This window comes from Cucumis melo, chromosome 1 (assembly GCF_025177605.1).
Source record: "Cucumis melo cultivar AY chromosome 1, USDA_Cmelo_AY_1.0, whole genome shotgun sequence".
In the NCBI taxonomy this organism is placed as follows: domain Eukaryota; kingdom Viridiplantae; phylum Streptophyta; class Magnoliopsida; order Cucurbitales; family Cucurbitaceae; genus Cucumis; species Cucumis melo.
Genome location: NC_066857.1, coordinates 25,839,683 through 25,858,506, shown reverse-complemented (window position 1 = coordinate 25,858,506; position 18,824 = coordinate 25,839,683). Strand labels below are relative to the sequence as shown.

General features: G+C 34.4%; 2 protein-coding genes and 1 long non-coding RNA gene across 4 annotated transcripts; all 3 read right to left on the bottom strand.

The window, feature by feature from the left end:
* Positions 1-113: 113 nt before the first annotated feature.
* Positions 114-6,128, bottom strand: LOC103497565 (uncharacterized). The gene is made up of 6 exons (XM_008459800.3): positions 5,773-6,128; positions 4,429-4,490; positions 4,061-4,326; positions 1,706-1,780; positions 1,550-1,612; positions 114-554 (listed from the first exon to the last, which is right to left on the bottom strand). Exons 1-6 carry the CDS (start codon positions 5,877-5,879, stop codon positions 510-512), a joined length of 618 nt encoding a protein of 205 aa, XP_008458022.1. The 5' UTR covers positions 5,880-6,128; the 3' UTR covers positions 114-509.
* Positions 6,129-11,097: 4,969 nt separating this feature from the next.
* LOC127144236 (uncharacterized) lies at positions 11,098-11,759 on the bottom strand. Its single transcript, XR_007815828.1, has 2 exons — positions 11,667-11,759; positions 11,098-11,437 (listed from the first exon to the last, which is right to left on the bottom strand). It is a non-coding gene; the product is annotated as an uncharacterized LOC127144236 (long non-coding RNA).
* A 306-nt stretch (positions 11,760-12,065) lies between these two features.
* LOC127144234 (oligopeptide transporter 5-like) lies at positions 12,066-14,865 on the bottom strand. Of its 2 annotated transcripts, XR_007815827.1 has the most exons (4): positions 14,628-14,865; positions 14,242-14,339; positions 13,998-14,146; positions 12,066-12,286 (listed from the first exon to the last, which is right to left on the bottom strand). XR_007815827.1 is itself a non-coding variant. In XM_051079926.1 (3 exons), the coding sequence occupies exons 1-3, from the start codon at positions 14,499-14,501 to the stop codon at positions 14,068-14,070; spliced, it is 261 nt and encodes an 86-aa protein (XP_050935883.1). In that variant the 5' UTR covers positions 14,502-14,563; the 3' UTR covers positions 13,797-14,067. The 2 variants fall into 2 exon arrangements, 1 of the variants encoding a protein (XP_050935883.1); XM_051079926.1 differs by lacking the exons at positions 12,066-12,286; positions 14,628-14,865 and adding an exon at positions 14,418-14,563 and having other exon boundaries at positions 13,797-14,146.
* Between the last annotated feature and the right edge of the window lie 3,959 nt (positions 14,866-18,824).

Genomic DNA, 18,824 nt, shown 5'->3' with positions numbered 1-18,824 from the left:
AAATTGCCACTTCTCAGAATTCAAAAATAATAAATAATAATAATAATAATAATAATAATAATAATAATTAACAATAGCAAATATCCTAATAACAGTGATCAACACTTAACATGTATGGAAGTTGAAACTTTTGAACAAACTAATTCAAGTCCAGCATATTTGAGCACTGAAAGGCACCACCACAAAAGCTGGAGGCCTGGAAGCGTTAAAAGAGTTGCATACACCTCAGCTAAAGACATACCCATTACTACTACTAAATCCCATATTTCCATCAATATCTAAACATTTCAAGGTCCTTAACATGTTACATTATAACATGAATAATGAACTGGAAGAAAGCAAAGAAAAAAAGAAAAAAAAAACGAAAAAGAAAAGAAAGAATGGATAAAAGGGGCAAGAGTTACAATGGTTGGCGAAAGAAAGACGGCCCTACTTGTTCATGACAGTCTCACAGCTGGTATAAAATCAAACACCCGCAAGAGGTACTTGCTCAAGCCACTTTTCATGATTCATACTCTTGATTCCAATGCCAAAAGGATCTTCTTTCTTGGCCCCTGAAATCAGAGCTCATAACTTCATTACAAAGTTCTAGATTCAAGACCCAAGCATTAAAAGAATAAATGAGTTAACAAAATGATAACAAACACGACACGAGAAATGCTACTTTATTGAATCTGCTATACTCTTGAACACTGCCGACAATATTCTTATATTTTTAAGTTGTTCTCACATGAAGGTTGCAAAAACTATAATGTACTTGGCATATTATGGTTCATTTTCCTGCAATATCTTGCTATCAGGAGGATCTGAAAGGTGGCTGTCATCCCCGTCCCTGTCAGGAAAGAAGCCAACCATCTCTCTCCTTTGATCGAACACGAGAAACTGGCAGTCATCCAACTGATAACAGAGAACTACCTTTTTCAAGACAAGAAACTGTGCAGAAAACTACAAAGATTCTTCTACAAATCTTCTACAGAAAACTAAAAAGATTCTTCTACAAATCTTCTCCACAGTTTGGATGGAAGTTTTGATTTGGACAAAGTTTGAAACTTCTAGAAGCAATTTAGTTGCCTATTTGTGTCTTAGCCAGATCACACCCACCTGGCTCTTTCAGTAACTCTATAAAATAACCTGCACCTCACACCTCAGCAATGAAGTAGAATTAGTAAGGCGAGAGAGCTAGCACGCATTGTCTACATGAGTCTTAGCTATTCCTTTTGATTGAATAAAAACTGACAAGATACATTCTTATCTGAGCAGCCACATCCTGCTATTAGTCCTAGTCGTGATAGGTCCAAATATTAGAATTTAGGGAACTAGCTGCTTAAGAGACAAAAATACCGCACAGCTTCAACATCTAATACAAGAGTGAAGAGAACATTCAAAAGTTCTTTAAATATTAATAGTTAAACACTAAATAATGAGTTCAAACCAGCTACTCATGTAAAAACATACAACGATAAATAGTGAGTTTTAACCGGCTTAAAAACATACAAGCACATAATTAAAAAGTAAAAAAGTTGAAATCAAATCAAGGCCTTAAGTTTACCATTGGCACCCCTAAAGCCTTGAGATCATCATCTCCCATGTGTACAAGCGCTGTCATATCAACCTATATGAAAGATGTTGGACGAAAACCAATTAGAGAAGTTCAGCTGAAAGCTTCAAAAACAGATTTTATGATCCGAGAGATAGATTTTCTTACTTCCTCTGCTTGAAACGTAATGGAATATTTTTCAAGACCCAAGGACTGTAGGAAGTCATCCACTGATGTATCACTCTGCATCAAAACTCATGTTTATCAATAAAAGAAAAAAAAAAGCAAAACGTAAAAGTTTCAATAGTTCACAAGGTTACTCAGCCCATGATGGCCATCAACTACAATATAAAGTCGCTTAGTCCAAGTTTGATTACTAAGAGTCTAGGATGATCCAGTAACGCTACTTAAATTTTTATTCAATTAAAAGTGTTGACATAAATAACATGCATTTGGCTTAAGATAGAACTTCTCTTCAGTTCATTAGCAAAGTAGCATTGAATACCAATTAAGGTCTAACTGAGGGGCTCCAAGAGAATTCAGAAGCCAACAAAGTGAAAAAAATGAAACCTTTCCTCAAGGAAAACAACTAAAAGAGCATACAGAAAACCAAGCTCACAAAAGAAGGGAACCACGCTAAAGAAAATGCTCCAACAATACAAAATAGTGTCTGAACAGTTGCAAAAGGTTTTCAAAATCGATATCTAAAGGAAGCCATACAATCTAATCTAACAAGAGACCAAACATCATTAGGATTCCTCTCCATCTGTCTAAACGCTCACTGTCATTCTAATCCTGCCAACCATAAAAAGCAATCCTTCTCATAAAGGGGCAGAGGAGGAGAAACTCTCAGGTCAGAACACTCATGTCCCTGTGTTGAGCTAGCAAGAAACTACACGTCTGAAAGAAGTAATCCTGAGCAAAACTCGCAAACTCACATCTCCAGAGAGTCAGAGACTATGGAACCAAGTCTTACTCTGCCTTTTCGATAGAGAATATAACCAAAACAAAACCAAAGTAATGAATGCAACTTCCTCATAAGTCAATCTATCGTGTTAGCAAAACCATGTAAAACTTGCCATGTAAAAAACTATACTTTCCTTGAGATCTTAATCCTCTAAAGAACAAAAAGACTAACTCACCTACAGGAGATGGATTAATCAAACTATGAAATAATTTACACGAGAATCCATTTGAAGAGTTGGGACTCCACACCCACCAATCCCTTCTCCCAAGCCTAAAGTTATAACCCTCAAGCAAAGAAAAAAGATAGACCAGATCCATTGCTTCCCTATTGGATAGAGAAAGACAAAACCCAAAACATCCAACCTAAAAAGTTAAGACATCAAACAATTTTTAAGGGAAGATAAATGATAAACGTGAGAAAACAAAGAGTAGAAGGAACTCCCCACCCACTGATATTCCCCAAAAAAGAATTCTTCCCCTTTCATACCACACAATGAACAAGGGGATCTCCTTAGATATATCCTTCCAAGAATTCTCGTATGAGCCTTTAACCCCACTTAACAACCATTGAAAGGATAAGGACCATACTTACCAGCACTAACTTTGTGCCAAAGAGAAATAGTGCTCGAGGGGGAAACACTAAAGCCATTTGGCTAACGACGCTTTGTTGCAGAACTTTAAATTCCCAAGTTCTATACTCCCCAACCCCAACCCCAACCCCACAGTGATTAACCACCCCATGATCTCCCATATGACGAAGCACCCCTTTTACTTTTCCTTCTACCACCTCTTTCCAAAGAAAATTGCTCATAAGCTTTTCATTAAAAGGAAATTATGGTTTATGGCTTATTATTATTTTCCTTTTTAGTATTTTCCATTATGTATTTTCCTTTAGTTGTTTCTTTGAGGTCTATTTATTTCCCTATGTAAAAGGTCATTATGTACTCTAAATTATTCTGAATATTCAACATATTATATAAAATTATCACTTGTCAATGCTCTTGCCAACCTCACTCAAACCTCCATAAAGAAAGGGTGAAGTAATAAATTGGGATGCCACTCAAAATTGACAAAATGAGAGCAAGTCAGACAAATTTAGAGGAAAAACCCTTTTTCCATAAGGCGAATCTTTTTCGAAACTTCATCCACCATCAGACTCCAAAATGATAAAGTTTTGGGTATCATCAACAAATTGGAGATGGGAGAGACCCACCCTATCCTTACCAACTTCAACGGGCTCAAGGACTTTACCATCACCACATCTAGTCATGATTTTGCTAAGGATATCCACCACAAGGAGGAACAGAAGGTAGGTTAAAAGGTCTTACTGCCTAAAAGCTCTTGTGGCCAAAATATCCCGCAAGATCCCATTATTTAAGAAGGGTTTATTTAAACAAATATCTTCCAGAAGACCTCCCAACCAATGTCAATGACAAAAAAATGTCAGGTTCTCATATAAGAAAATTTTACTAGAAAAACATTGAATGCAAAAATTGCCAACCTCCATCATTTAACAAAATGCATATTTTCTAGTGAAATCAAACAAAAGTTCCTTGCCTTCTGAGCAGCATTTTTCCTAGTAGCAGACTTGGCTACTGCTTTTTGAGTGGTTGAAGGATGAGCTTCGATAGCATCATTTTTTCGTGGCGCTTTTGTAACTTCTAATTTTGGTTTTGGTGGATCATTTTTTGCAGCTTGTGGTTTCATTGTGCCAGATAACTTTTCACGTAGGTCCCGCACTCCTGAAAAAGGTGCATTTCCACTCTGCTGTTGACTTTTCTTTTGGAGCTTCAAGCGAAGATCCCGAGCACCAACTCTGCGATCTTTAAAGCCATTAGAACATAGTCAAGAGCTTATAAAGTGGATTAGAACCATCTAACAAAAGAAGGGTTTGGATGTGCAATACAATTACACCCAATTCATACTTGAAGTTTGTGGTTCATCATTCTCATAGAGATCATGCTCCCACTTGTCATCTTGTCTCTGCCTGGAATGCATACGATATGGATATAATATAATAAAAAAATAAGACTCTACAAATAATAACATGTAGATCATCGACTGTATCGATAAGAAGAGAATCAAATACTCCCACACTAAGGGATGCAATATTGATGGCTCTCCAAAAAGTTGATAAAACAAACTTCAGAAAACCAAAAGCCCAAACTTAAAAAGAAAGTCCATACTTTCACATATTGCCATCTTACTTTTAAAAATGAAAGCAAATATAAAACACACATTTTAAAATACTATGAAAAGTTCACACTGAAGCACCAAATTTTAGAAAAGTTTCAATAGTCTTATTCTTCATACAGAAGAAAAGATAATCTATGCATGCATCAATCACATTAGTTTCCAAGATGTTAAGTTCAATATAACATCAAATGAAACAAATGTGTCTAATGCATAAGCTGATGAGCATGATCTTGGTGGTTACTTTCTCTTGGATGGAAAATTGGAGTTTCCTTGAGATGCTGGGAAGCTATAAGAAACTATAAAAAGAAAGTTCCCAGAGAGAAGTAGAGGGGTAAATTTAAAACTGAAAAAAAAACCCCCAAGTCAGCGTAGTTGGTATGGTTAATAAGTGCTGGTTAATTCAACTATACAAGTTAAAACCGTGAATATCTCAGTTTATAGCTAGGAACCAAGCTAACTGAACCACTTACACCCTTTTGTACACCAGATAAGCATAAAAACCATATCCATCTCAAGATCTTTGACAAATGTAACAACCAAGTAAATTTTTGCCTTTTTGGTGATGGTAAATTCAATAACACATTAAACCAAAATACAACGAATGTGTGACAAAGCTTTAGCATAATCTTCGAACTTGGATCATAGAAAACAAAATAACGGCCCCAAAGGATGAAGCCAAAATAACACGAGCACAACCACAATTGATCCACTAAAGATGAGTGATGATCTAATGCAACCAAACACTCTGCATTCCAAGGAAGCTGCAACAGCTCAATGTGCGGTATATACACATAAATCTACAAGATTCCAAAAACAACTCGAACGAAAAGAACCCCAAAGTTACAACCAAAATAAGCAAACACCATCAGTCTTAAGGTAAAAAAAAGAAAAAGAAAAAAAAAGTTCAACCACAGAAAAAGCCCACCACAGAAATGTCTTAGCTCTCAATTCCACCAGAGTACCAAAACTTGCAATTAACACAAACTACAACAAAAAAATCCCAAAAGTCATTACTTCCCACATCTCAAAAAACATCCAAGAACCCCAAAAAAATGGGAAAAACGACAACGAACCTCTTCCCAGTAATCGGCCGGCGGCGGGCAGAAAGGTCAGAAGAGTTTCCATTGAGTCGGTCCTTTATAGACCTATGGTTATCGGCCTCCAATCGATCAGCATACATGTTTAGAATTAGAGGAGGAGATATGAAGAAATGAACCCTAACCCTAAATCCTGTTGGAGAGGGAAAATCCGAAGCAAGGTACGGTGGTGGTAGCGATTTGAAAAATGTATTGAATGCTGAAGAAATCGAAAGAGAGAGTGAGAGACGAGAGCGCGGGGTGAAACTGCAGTTTTGGGGCGCAAAAAGAACTTCTTTTTTCTTTTCTTTTCTTTTCTTTTTTTGGTTCCTTCGTTGCTAATGCAAAATCCAATTTTTTGTCTTTCAATGAGTCGCAGTCCAATTCGTATGTTAATATCTTTTGGACAATTAACCAACATATTAGTTTTTAACATTCTTCACTAATTTCACACTAAACCAACGTTGAATTCCAATTTTTAGATTTTATATATGGCCAAAATAAACTTTTTATTTATTAATTTATTTAAGTGTCTAATCCTTAAATTTTCATAAATATAACAAAACATGATTCATCTAACAAAATCAAAAAGTCGAGATTTTAATAAATTCCAAATTTGTTATTGGTATTCTAAACTATTCATCACTTCTCTTTCTTCTTCGCAATTTATTCATTTAATCTTCCAGACTTTTTTTAGCTCTTTCTTTTTCTATTTGTATTTTTATTCTAGATTTCTTCAGCTCCTCTATTTATCTTCTTTTGGGTAAATAAAATATAAATTTCTTCCAAGATTTTCTTTCTTCTATTTTTATTTATGTTCTTTTTCTTTCTTTCTTCATCTTTTCTTTCTTTCTTACAGCTTTTCTTCTAGAGTATCAAGATTGTTTAAATATCACTTTGATATGATTTAAATGATCATTTAGATTTGAAGTATTTCCTATATGATCATGTAGGAAATGATACACGATCGCGTATCATGATCGTTTAGGTTATCTCATGTATAATTTGAGTTGTTTTTCTCGCTGCAAAAGTTGTGAAGGTCTCTATGGCTCAATGGAAGATCTTCATAAAGAGACAAAGAGAAGAGTTGTTTCACTCATTAGGTGTTCGACTTGCTATGTCGCGAGAGGTATGCACTCAATGTCTAGGTGCACGCCCTTTATTTGGTCACGTGTTACATTTGGGGCGGGACATGACAATGCATTGGGAACTAAATTGCGTTTCAGTACTGCATTCCACCTTCAGGCTGATGGTTAGTCTGAAAGGATGATTCAAATATTGGAAGACATGTTGCAGGCTTGCGTTCTACTATTCAAAGGGAGTTAGGATGACCACTTGTCTTTAATAGAGCTTGCTTACATTGGAATGACTCCTTTTGAGGCATTTCATGGGAGGCGATGCAGAATGCCAGTATGTTAAGAGGAAGTAAGCCAGAGAAAACTTTATGGACTAGTGTTCACTTCTAGAAAAATGACTTTTAATGACATAAGAGATCAAGAAAAAAGGGATGGAGTAAGATAAAATGTGTCGTTAAAAAAAAAAACGGATTTTTTAGTGATACATTTTTTGCGTCATTATTTAATTTTTCTTGACACAAATAATACGTCGTTTATTAACAACATAATTTTTGTGTCATAGAAAAATTACAAAAATGAAAAAAAATAATTTCCCCCTTTCTTGACACAGATCTCCCTCTCATGCAAAGTTAAAAAAAAACTCTCACAATTTTTTGTTTGCGCCGCCATCTTTCTAAAAAACCCTCACAACTTTGAAAATCATCTCGCGCTGTCTCTATCTGTCGAAACCTGTCAATTTTCGTTGTCTCTCTCTGCCATCCCCCTCTCGCAAACTTTCTCTCACACAATTTTTCGTCCTTTCTGTCTCCCTCGCGAACGCTCCAGTTGAAGGTGAACCGGTTTCTGGCCTCGAGTTTTCACAACTTCACAGCCGAAGGTGAACCACTCTAGTTGAGGTACCTCGAGTTTCCGACCTCTTTCTCGCAGATGCGTCAGTCGCCATTTGAAGAAGTCCACCAAACCATCCGGTGCTTCTCCTCCCTCCTCCGTCCGTTTCAATCGCCGTCATTCCTCTGATTGGTTCATTCGTATAAGGCTCATCAAATACCAAGTACAACCTTTCTTCATATTTACATATTCGTGCATATTCCTTCTCAATCGATTGCTAAGTTTTTCTAGCATTCACAATTTAACCAGTTCTTGTTCCTACTATAAAGACGTTAGCTCAATGTTGGTCCAGGTGACGACATAAAAGCGTAAAAGTAAAAAAAAATAATTTGAAAGTTGCTTTCGATAGGCAAAAGAGCTATGTGGAAAATCGTTGCAGAGCACGGGAGTTCGGGATTGGGGACAAGGTTTTCCTAAAACTATCATCATGGAAGGGAGTGATCAAGTTTGGAAGGAAAGGAAAACTAAGTCCAAGGTACATAAGACCTTATGAGAATTTAGCACGCTAGGACCGGTAGCTTATAAACTAGAATTGCCCGCGGAGTTATCTTAGATTCATAATGCTTTCATATTTTCATGTTGAGAAAATATATACCAGACCCCTCGCATGTCCTCGAAGAACAACCTATCGAAGTGTAAGAAAGCTTTGTCTACGAGGAAAGGCCTTTACACGTGTTGGACGGAAAAGAACAGGTATTAAGGACAAAGTGATTCCTATGGTAAAGATTTTGTAGAGCAACCATGGTGTTGAGGAGGCCACTTGAGAAAATGAAGAGCTAACGAAGGTGGAGTACCAACAACTTTTTCCATAAGACTTACTGAATTTCGAAGACGAAATTCCAAAAAGGAGGTAGTAGTTATGAGACTCTGATCGCGATCTACCCTTTATGCCGTCAGACCCTATGTGACAGAAATAGTCTACGCAATAAATATGAGGCTTTATTGGAAAGCTTGATGCAATGAACTGTTACACATTAGGCTTACTTCACCAGAAAATGGTGGTATAGCCCTTACGTTAGTAGGTTGACGACTGATTTAACCTCACTGCCCAATTTGAATCCAAGGTAAGGATTTGACAAGACACGTGGCGCCTTATGAATGGACCACCTTCATCATCAGATAGAAGTCATCATTTCTACATGAAAATGCCACCCGAAAGGCTTGTAAATAGGTGAAGTCCAACCATTTTGAAGTTGCTTCCACTTTACGATCGTTTGAGAAAGAATTAAGAGAATTTTCAAGACTTCTGAGACATTTTTGAAAGTTTAAGACCCGCATCAAGTGCAAGGAAGTACATGAGGGTTCGGAGCTAAATAGTAGGCAATGAAGCCAACGTATTTGTGAGTGGTTATCCCTTAAAACGTTTAAATCTTTCAATATGCTTCCCTTCAAACATCGAATATAATTGATTTCTACTATGCTTCCAAAGATATGAATTTTAAAATGTGTAAACCTTGATATTAAATAAAATGATGAATTGAGATAACCCTTGTGCTCTACGTATGAGAAGCCTCACACTTGTTATGTGTTCTGGTGTGAGATGCGTTATCCTTGCCGTATAATCTGGGATAAGATGCTTTATCCTTGTTGTGTGTTCTGGAATACAATGCCCTATGCTTGCTGTGTGATCTAGAATGTGGATGCCCTTACTTGTTGTGTGTTTTTACATTGGAAGGCATATTATGCGGACTGGAAATGATGGAAACTTGCTAAAGGGCTAGTTGCAACTTGGCAAAAGAGTATGATAAACGCTTAGGCCAAGGAAATGGTACAAAGATATAATTAACATGTGGAATAATTTTGCATTAAGATGAGGAGACTATAAGAACCAACGCGTCTCCATGTGATATGAGCCTTAAACTTGATTAAAAAAAAAAAAAGGAAAACGTCATTCCATTCGATTTATGAATATTCTTAAAGAAATTTGGATTGTGTTAATATCTGACCTATTGGAAGGAATTGTTTAGAAGATAACATATTGTCTATTGAGATGCAAGATGTTTATATCGCATGCTTGACAAATAATTGTAGCGCGTTAAGACAACATTTGATTTTGTAAAAATGTTCATAAAGAACCTCACTCACTAGACGTTCTTCGTCTAGCCTTTCAAATGATTTGTTTTATCTCCCCTCCCCCCACCCAAATAGCGAAGGACATCTAGCATCGAACTTGTCGCCTTGATTGCCTGACGTGTCCTTATGAAGGCATCACTTGGTAGTGGCCACTGTCAAATCACATAGCATGTAGAGTTAGGCAGAGGGAGTCAAGATTATTGAAATTCTAAAAACCTTGTGTTCGAAACTGAAAAAGCTTGAACTCATGTTTAATGTACTTTTGATCAACTACCAATGAAATCCTTAGTGTTTTGTAATTGTTCTCTTTCGCATTAAATTTTGAGTTCATCTAATTCGCACACTAGATGTTCTATGTGTTATCTCGTGAAAGGGTATCGGTAGAATGTCTAGGCGGTCGCATCCTTCCATAGTCGCATGAAGTGATTTCGAGTGGGGTGTGACAAATGAGCTATGGAGTTGTGTATAGACGGCATCTTGTAGCTCAGGTAATTCCTTTTCTTCTTCTTTTATATATATATATATATATATATATATATATATATATACCACAATGCAAAAGTTGTTACATATGGTTGTCTTCTTTATGTAGTTTATTTGTCGAGGGATTCATGAGAATATTAAAGCAAAAAAATGCAAATATGTTGTATATTTCAAATATCTTAATACCTTGTGGAGTTCATTAATTATGTTCTTTTGTTGAGTTCATTTTATATGTTTACAAGTTTAACGTTAACATGGGAGACTACTCACTACAAGAAATTTGACCTTTAATGTCGGTTTAAAACCGACATTAAAGGGCTTTAATGTCACTTGACAACCGACATCTTTGCGAGCGTTATTAAAGGCCTTTAATGTCGGTTGGACTTTAATGTCGGTTTAAAAACGACATTAAAGACCTCTTTAATGTCGGTTTAAAAACGACATTAAAGGCCTTTAATGTCGGTTTTCAACCGACATCTTTGATGGTGTTATTGAAGCCCTTTAATGTCGGTTTGACTTTAATGTCGGTTTTAAACCGACATCTTTGATAGTGTTATTGAAGCCCTTTAATGTCGATTGGGCTATGATGTCGTTTTAAAACCGACATTAAAGAGGCCAATAATATCAGTTTAAAACCGACATCAAAGGCTTGTTTTTGTCCATTTTTAGAAATTTATATTTATTTAATTGTTGTATTATTGTCCATTTTTTATAAACCAACATTGAATCCAACAAGTGAAATTAACTACAAACTTGAAACTACAAGTCACATTCCGTAGGAAACCATATTATTCAAGTCTGATTCCACCAACAATGAAAATGCTATTAGCACTTGCACATAAATCCCATTCATATCTTAAAGCAACAATAAATCCCATTCATATCTTAAAGCACATAAATCCCATATTATTCAAGTCTGATTCCACCAACAATGAAAACACGCTTGTAAAATTAACTGCAACCAAACGGAATTATATAAATTCAAAGATCACGACATTTTAAAGGTCTCGAAAATGCTTCTTCAAACAATTATTAATATTGGAAACAGGCACCAAATGCAGCAAGGGCTTGACATTCCTCTTCCTGAACTGTAGCTCAAACCTTATCTAGAAACTTATCATCCTCCTCTAGTAGAAAATGACCTGGAAAAATATACAGTTATCTACATTCAATCAAGCACGACAAAAACAATTGTTATCTACATATAATATCGGAACGCTCAAAGAACACTATTGTACAAATATCTAAATGATATCAAATATCTAATCAACCAAAAACACTCTAAATCTCTTTAGTGGTTATAGGTAAATGATATCATCAAAGAAATTAAAGATGTAAATGTTTTGAGAAGCAAAATCTATAAACACTTACCAACATACAAGACAGTTATGAAATTGCACCAGCTACTAATCACAGCACCAACCCAAGACAGAAGAGTGAGCGTCCTACTAGCTTGAGATCCATTTCTTGTATCTCGATAGAGACAGTAGAATATGGCAAGGGAGTTCAAACAACGTGGCAAGACGACTTTCATTTGGTTATTGAACTTTTTAGTAGGTGATAAAATGATATTTTCACACACAATTGACATAAGCAAACAGTTATTGTTCTGTTTAATTTAAATTTTAGACCAAACTGCATTAAACAAAAGAAATCACTCAGATTATTTTCCTTTGGTCCAGATATTAAACAAAAGAAATCACTCAGATTACTTGATGAGCATTTCTAGAATTTAATATCCACAATCAAAAGCCATAAACTAATTCAAGATTATCTCAAAAACAAACTATCTTGCTTAGAATAAATATTTATAGAAAAAAGCATGAAAAAATGTAGCAAGATTATCTCAAAAACAAACTATCTTGCTTTTCTTTTTCTATTCCACAACACCTATAACTAGCTCCTAGCTAGCCAGGTTCCAATGTAATAGTTCAGATTGAACAACTTACCCATAACTATAAATTTTAATGCTCATGTTGAATCAGTCATACCTGCACAAATAAAACTCTTGTATAAGAATGAATATAACCTCCAGTTCAAACAACTTTAATCTACAAAATACATTTCAATCATTTTGAAAATTACCTGAATCATATTTTTTCTCTAAGGCCTAGCTTTACCTAAATGTAATTGACATCAAATGTTTTTTTTAAATAAAAAAAGGAGTTCCCTCACATTAGTCTCATTTAATTATATATTTCACTAAAGATCAAACTTCACAAGGTTCCTGGTCCTTTCTACCATAAATATCCCAAACAATCGCACATACTCTAACACACCACAAAAAGAAGGCCTTTCTCAAATGAAGGAGAAACTCCTTGATCATCGAACAGACACATATCTACCCAACAAATCTAAAATCAAAGTCCTGCAGGAAGAAGCTCCATGAAATCCTCGAATACCAGTAGTCCAAAAGGAAATGACCCACATCCTCCTTTGCCTTCGGACAAAGAATACAGCAAAAGGACACAAAAGCGAAGTTCTTCTCCTAAAAAGCCTATCAATAGTTTTCACACAACCAAACAAGACTAGACAAATGAACAACTTGACTTTGTTAGGAATCTTAATCCTCCAAATCACATCGAACACACTGCCCAATGGGGGAGGCAATTTAATAACAATTTGAAGAAAGATTTACAAGAAAACCCTTCACTAGGATTCAGACTCCAAATGCGAACACCCCTCCTCCCCACCCGACAAGTGCACACTTCTAATAAAGAAAGAAGGGAGATAATCTCTATGGTTTCCTATTGGACAAATGACGACGGAACACAAAGGAGAAAGGCACGGAGTTCTCAAACCAAACTAAGAAACGGAAGACGAGGCAGTTTCTCAATGAAGATAAGTGATAGAGATGAGGAAAGATGGAAGAAGAAGCACTATCCCCCAGCCAAAAAAATCCTTACCATCAATGGCTAAAGTACCTATACATACCTGGAAACTAACACCCAATACTGAGTTGAATGGGAAGCTCCATTTTAAGAATTTGTTAAACGCTCACATTTTAGTATTCCAAAAAATGAAGGAAGAGGAAATGAACCATCTTCCGTAGATAAATGAATGAATTAAGGGAATTGTAGTGTCTGAATTGCAAGACTTTAGAGCAACAACTTTCAAATAATCAAATGGTTCAACCTACTTGAGCAACAACAACAGATTAACACAACTTTTTAATCGGTTGGTGCAAAGTTGACATAAATAATAATGACATAAATGACTAGTATTATTATAAATTTTTCAACGTAAGAAAAATAGCATAATATAACTTAGTCAAAATAAAACACCAAAACACCCTTAGACTAAAAAGTGTATATATATATAAAGAAACCTCTAATTAAACAATAAAAAGCACCAGATTTTACGTAATTTAACCTCTCAGTAGAAGCTCCATACCCAAGATTCTAACACCACCATGAAGTAAACCTCAATTGAATTGCCGATTTTAAACATGAAATCAATAATGAGAATTAAATCTTAATGTTTTTATGCAACTTTAAGTTATATAGTGTAAAGAAACAAGATTGAGCTTTGCTTAGTTATCTAAAGGTAAAAGAAAATAACTTAAGAGTTTATATTAAAAAAAAACTACTATTTAACTTAAGAGCTTTGCTTAGGAAGGCTCAATAGTAGAAACTGAAGTAAACATTGATCAAATACGGTACAATTTGGCAAATAGAAAAAAAGTACATGGGTAGAGATTACCTATTATAACTGTAGCACCTACTCCATATCGTAGTCACTGCACACTCACCCTAACAGCAGGCAACACAGCTCAATAAACACCAACAGGTAGCAGAATTTTGAGCCTTGTATGTCCTCCTCTTGGCCTCTTCTCTTTCTCATGCAATGCCCTGAATTTTCATATGCTCAACATTAAATTTTGCAACACAATAACATATTATTATTTAAGTTTTTACTAGAAAATCATATGAGAAATATATATAACCTGAAAAGAGAAACTTGAACCAAATTTGCTGGCCACCACATGTATGGAGAATCCACAAGGACTTTTCTAAATATTCCAGCCCATCCGTAGCCAAGCATCTGTTGCAAAAGAGAGTTTTTGTTATTATCAGTTAGTAGTAATCGAAAATCGAAAATGGGTACTACGGCTTTTCCTACCTGTGCTTTTCCTCTATACTTGGAAATGGGTACTACGGCAAACTTAAGTAAATTCATTTTTCTTCCTTTTAAGGCAGTCTCCATTACTATGACTTTTTGCCTTTGCCATTTATCCCTTTTGCTCTTCCTTCCCGAATGTAGTTTTAGATGCATAAAAATAAGAAAAATAAAGGGTGTTTGTTACGATAATAGTAGTAGTAAAAATGTTACCTAAGTGCGATGGAAGATGACCCATTGACGGCAGCGACGGTGAGACAGTATCGGAGTAGTCGGAGCCTCTGGAAGGTGGATTTCACAGCGGCGATGGTGAAGGTGGGGAATATGAAGGTTTTGACTGGAAGCCAAGGGGAGATTAGAAAGTGATGAGATTGAGAAAGGAAGAAAGGGAAGAAATGTTGAGAGAAAACCTTCTTTCGTAGGGTTTGGTAGAGAAGAAAGGAGAAAAGAGTAAAGTCTAGGGTTTGGTAGAGAAGAAAGGAGAAAAAGTAAAGTAAGAGAGAGAAAAATTCAACTTTTTACAAAAATTAAAAAAAAAAAAAACCTTTAATGTCGGTTCTAAAAAAACATGATGTTTAATGTCGGTTTTAAACCGACATTAAAGATAAAGCTTTAATGTCGGTTTAAAACCGACATTAAACATCCGCCTTTTGAAAACCGACATTAAAGCTTATTTTTCATTTTTTTCACCCGACATTAAAGACCAGATTTCTTCTAGTGACTTTTGCATTGCACTATGTACTTCTTCTTTATTTTTTTTTAATACTTTCGTTAAAGACTAATTTATTAAACTTAACTTTGTGTGTTAAGTTTCAATATCAAGTATTCTAATTTATTATTTGCATTTTAAAGTTAGGATGCAAATGTGGTATGTTATTCCACTATTTTGATAGAAATGGGTCGTTATGCAAACCCCTTTCCCCCAACCTACATGAACTATGTTTGAGTCATTTGAGATGCTAAAATATTAGTTATGTGTTTTTGGGACTGTATAACTTTGTCTAACAATAGTTGTATTGACCAACTTTTGGAGAACTTCGTAGTGTACTATCAACGTTGGCATTAATATTTGTTCATATAAATTTGGTTAATATTAGTCTTCTTTCTTAGTTTTCATGAATTTACTTTGTTGAGTTGATAAGTTTGATATGTTATTGTCTTATAGTTTGTTATCAAGGTGTTTATGGTTCCCATTGAGTTGTATGTATGTTTATTAGATTTTTGTGTGTTTATTATGTTTATCGTGTGTGCTTGTTAATTTGAATAATGTTATAACAATTTGTATAGATAAAAAATTACATTGCAAGAAATCTTCAATATTGGAACATACTTAGGGTTTATTTTCGACGATTTTGCAGGCTTTCATACAATATTCCACGAAGCACAGAAACATGTCGCAATAGATATGTTTGTTTACACATTTTTTTGGTTAAGGATGTGTGTCATATATTTCTTTGTACTGCTTTATGCAAAACCGTTACCAAATATTGCTTTGACAATGTAATTTAACTTTTCATTATCAATATGTAGATCAATTTACAGATATATTGGCACTTGGATCTTTAAATTGCATGAGAAATGATGGGAAAATGCATCTCATGACGACCTATAATTGAATTTTTTTTTACAACAGAAAATGTAGAATTATGTAACTACAAAACAAAAGTGTCATGAGAGTGTATATGTAGACAGTAATAAATTGTTACTGAAAGTCAATTGATGACACAAAAAAAGTATCATCATAATTAACATACAAGCTATAGTAATCAACCAATTTGGACCCCAACAATGACAATATTTTCTTGTGTCGACGATGTCCAGTTAATAGTGACAGGTGGTATATGCAAGAAAAAGTGATCATTGACATTAATTAAATGTCGTTTATGCAATAGTAACGATACTTTGTTGAATGTATCATTGGATGTTCTATTTTTACAAGAGCTTCAAAGACGTAAAATATACGTCACGGAAGTTGTTTATGATACATATTTTACGTCATTAAATCCCAATTTTCTAATAGTGCTAATATTTTTTTCAATCCTTTCTCAATTTTTTCATATCGGCTTCCACTAATATCAAAGAAATTTTTCGAAAAATTCCAGCCAATCTTATGCAGGTCTAGAAATATCTGAAAGGCCTATGATTTTAATTGATGTTTTATGTCTCGGGTTCAAGAAGAGCATCCATAATATTTGTACTGAACTATGACTTGTGTAAATGAGAGAACTTTGTTCATTAATTTATTATGATGATACATTGAGTTAAAAAGGTATGAATCTTGGATTTTAATTTTCGATATTTATCCCTCTTCCTCACCGTTGGATTTATTAGGATAGAATCCCTGCAAGAAGAATGGAGATTGTATGTTGGGACTTAAGAAACAAAAAAAAAAAAAAAAAAAAAAAAAGAAGATAAAATTAATAAAATATAAATTATTGGACATTTGTACTATTTCTTTTCGATTTTGTGTTAATGCATGAAGATGGATTTATGATTTTGATTATTTTGTCCTAAATTGTTAATTATTTGGGTTTCCTCTTCATGGTTGAAGGTGTTTTTAAGAACTTGAACAATGATGAGAACTTATGACAGAGAGAAAAGGTAGAGAGAGAGAAAGTAATGAGAAAATAACAGAACATGCATCGGGAGGAAATTGACGGGGAGAGGTGGAATGTTGAATAATGGTCGTAGCAGATGGAACGGAATGGGGGGGAAAGGGAGGGATATAGGGTAATGAATTTATTAATTCCAAAGATGAAAGACTACCTTATCATTCTTATTTTATTTTTATATATTCACCAGTGATTACTATACATAATTCATATATTCTCATTTCATTCTTACCTGGTTCTTCATTCAATACAAAAGTATTATTTTAGGGATATATTGTCTTGTGATTGGTACCTACCATCCAATGTTATCGAGTAAATTCAAAATGAAATAAATGCATCCCCAAAAATTAATTTCATAAATTAACAAAATAACAATGACTTATAATATAACAGTAAAATTTAATTCTAATAGTCAAAACAGAACTTTATTAATTTCTTTAACAAAATTATGAATATCCAAAGGGTGAAACTATTTGGATTTTAGTTGCACATATTTACTTTGCCTATGATCCTTTCACCACCCAAGGACGTAAATGCAACAAAACAAACCTAAGGTATGTGCAAAGAGAGAAATAATCGAAACTGAAACTTTATAATTTCGATTGGATTGCTATCCAATTGCATGATATTAAGTAAGTTATGATATCTTTTCAATTGCTATTTAATTTTTCATCTTATTTTTATTAGATATTAGGTAACTTATGGTTTTGGGGTTTATTTTCTTATTTCTGTTTGATTGTCATGTGATTTTCATTAGATATTTGAAAGCATTGGTTTTTATTTGCTTGTCATCTAATTGATACCTTTTTCTTTTTATTTCAAACTATAAGTTATAAAAAAAAAAAAGGGAAATTGCTTCAGATAACAAATAAATTTAGAAAAAAGCAGCTCATAACATCTGTTTTTTGCATATTACAAATATGATAAGTAATTAGATATATCAGACTATTCTTAAAGAGTTATCAAAAGACTATCAAAGAGCTATTCGCTTTTAAAATTGTTACTTTTGCAATTTAGAAAATGTAATCACATGGACCCTGTTCACACGAGATTTCTAGAGAAATTTGGTTCGTGGAGTTGAACTTGTGTTGATGTTGTATTTATATTGATTTGAGGAAGCGAAGCACGTGATGTTCTTGAAGTTGGAGTCTTGGAAGAAAGATTGTATCTTCAAAAGAGCTTCAATATTCGAGGGTGTTCTTGAAGTTGGAGTCTTGGGAGAAAGATTGTATCTTCAAAAAAGCTTCATTTTTCAAGGGTGTTCTTGAAGTTGGAGTCCTTGAAGATCTTGGAAGAAAACTTGTATCTTCGAAGGAGCTTCAATCTTGGTGGTTGACTTTAGGAGTTGAGGAGACTTCTATCTTTCGCATAATTCTCTCTAAACCTTTTGGAGTCAAAAATTTCTAACCTCACAAAAAACTCCTCTATCTATAGAGTTTTCTAGTGGGCTTTTATGGACTTGGGCCTGGACTGGTTCACAGACCATACCCATGGGCTCAATCACATGATTTGAGTTATATTTAATTTTGGACTAAATTAAGCTTATTTTTTGGAATTAATTGAATTTTAACCAAGTAAATAATATTTAATTGAACCAAAATAATTAATTTGATCTAATTGTCATAAAAAACATGTGACATCATTAGAATTGTCCAATTTGTCTTTAAATTTAATTTGGGACACATGCCAACTTTTTAGTTAATCCTAAATACAATTATTTTAGTAAATGACGTGACAATTTGTAATTGATTCCAAAAATTTTTATTCAACAAATGCTCCCTTTCGAGATCTATGCACA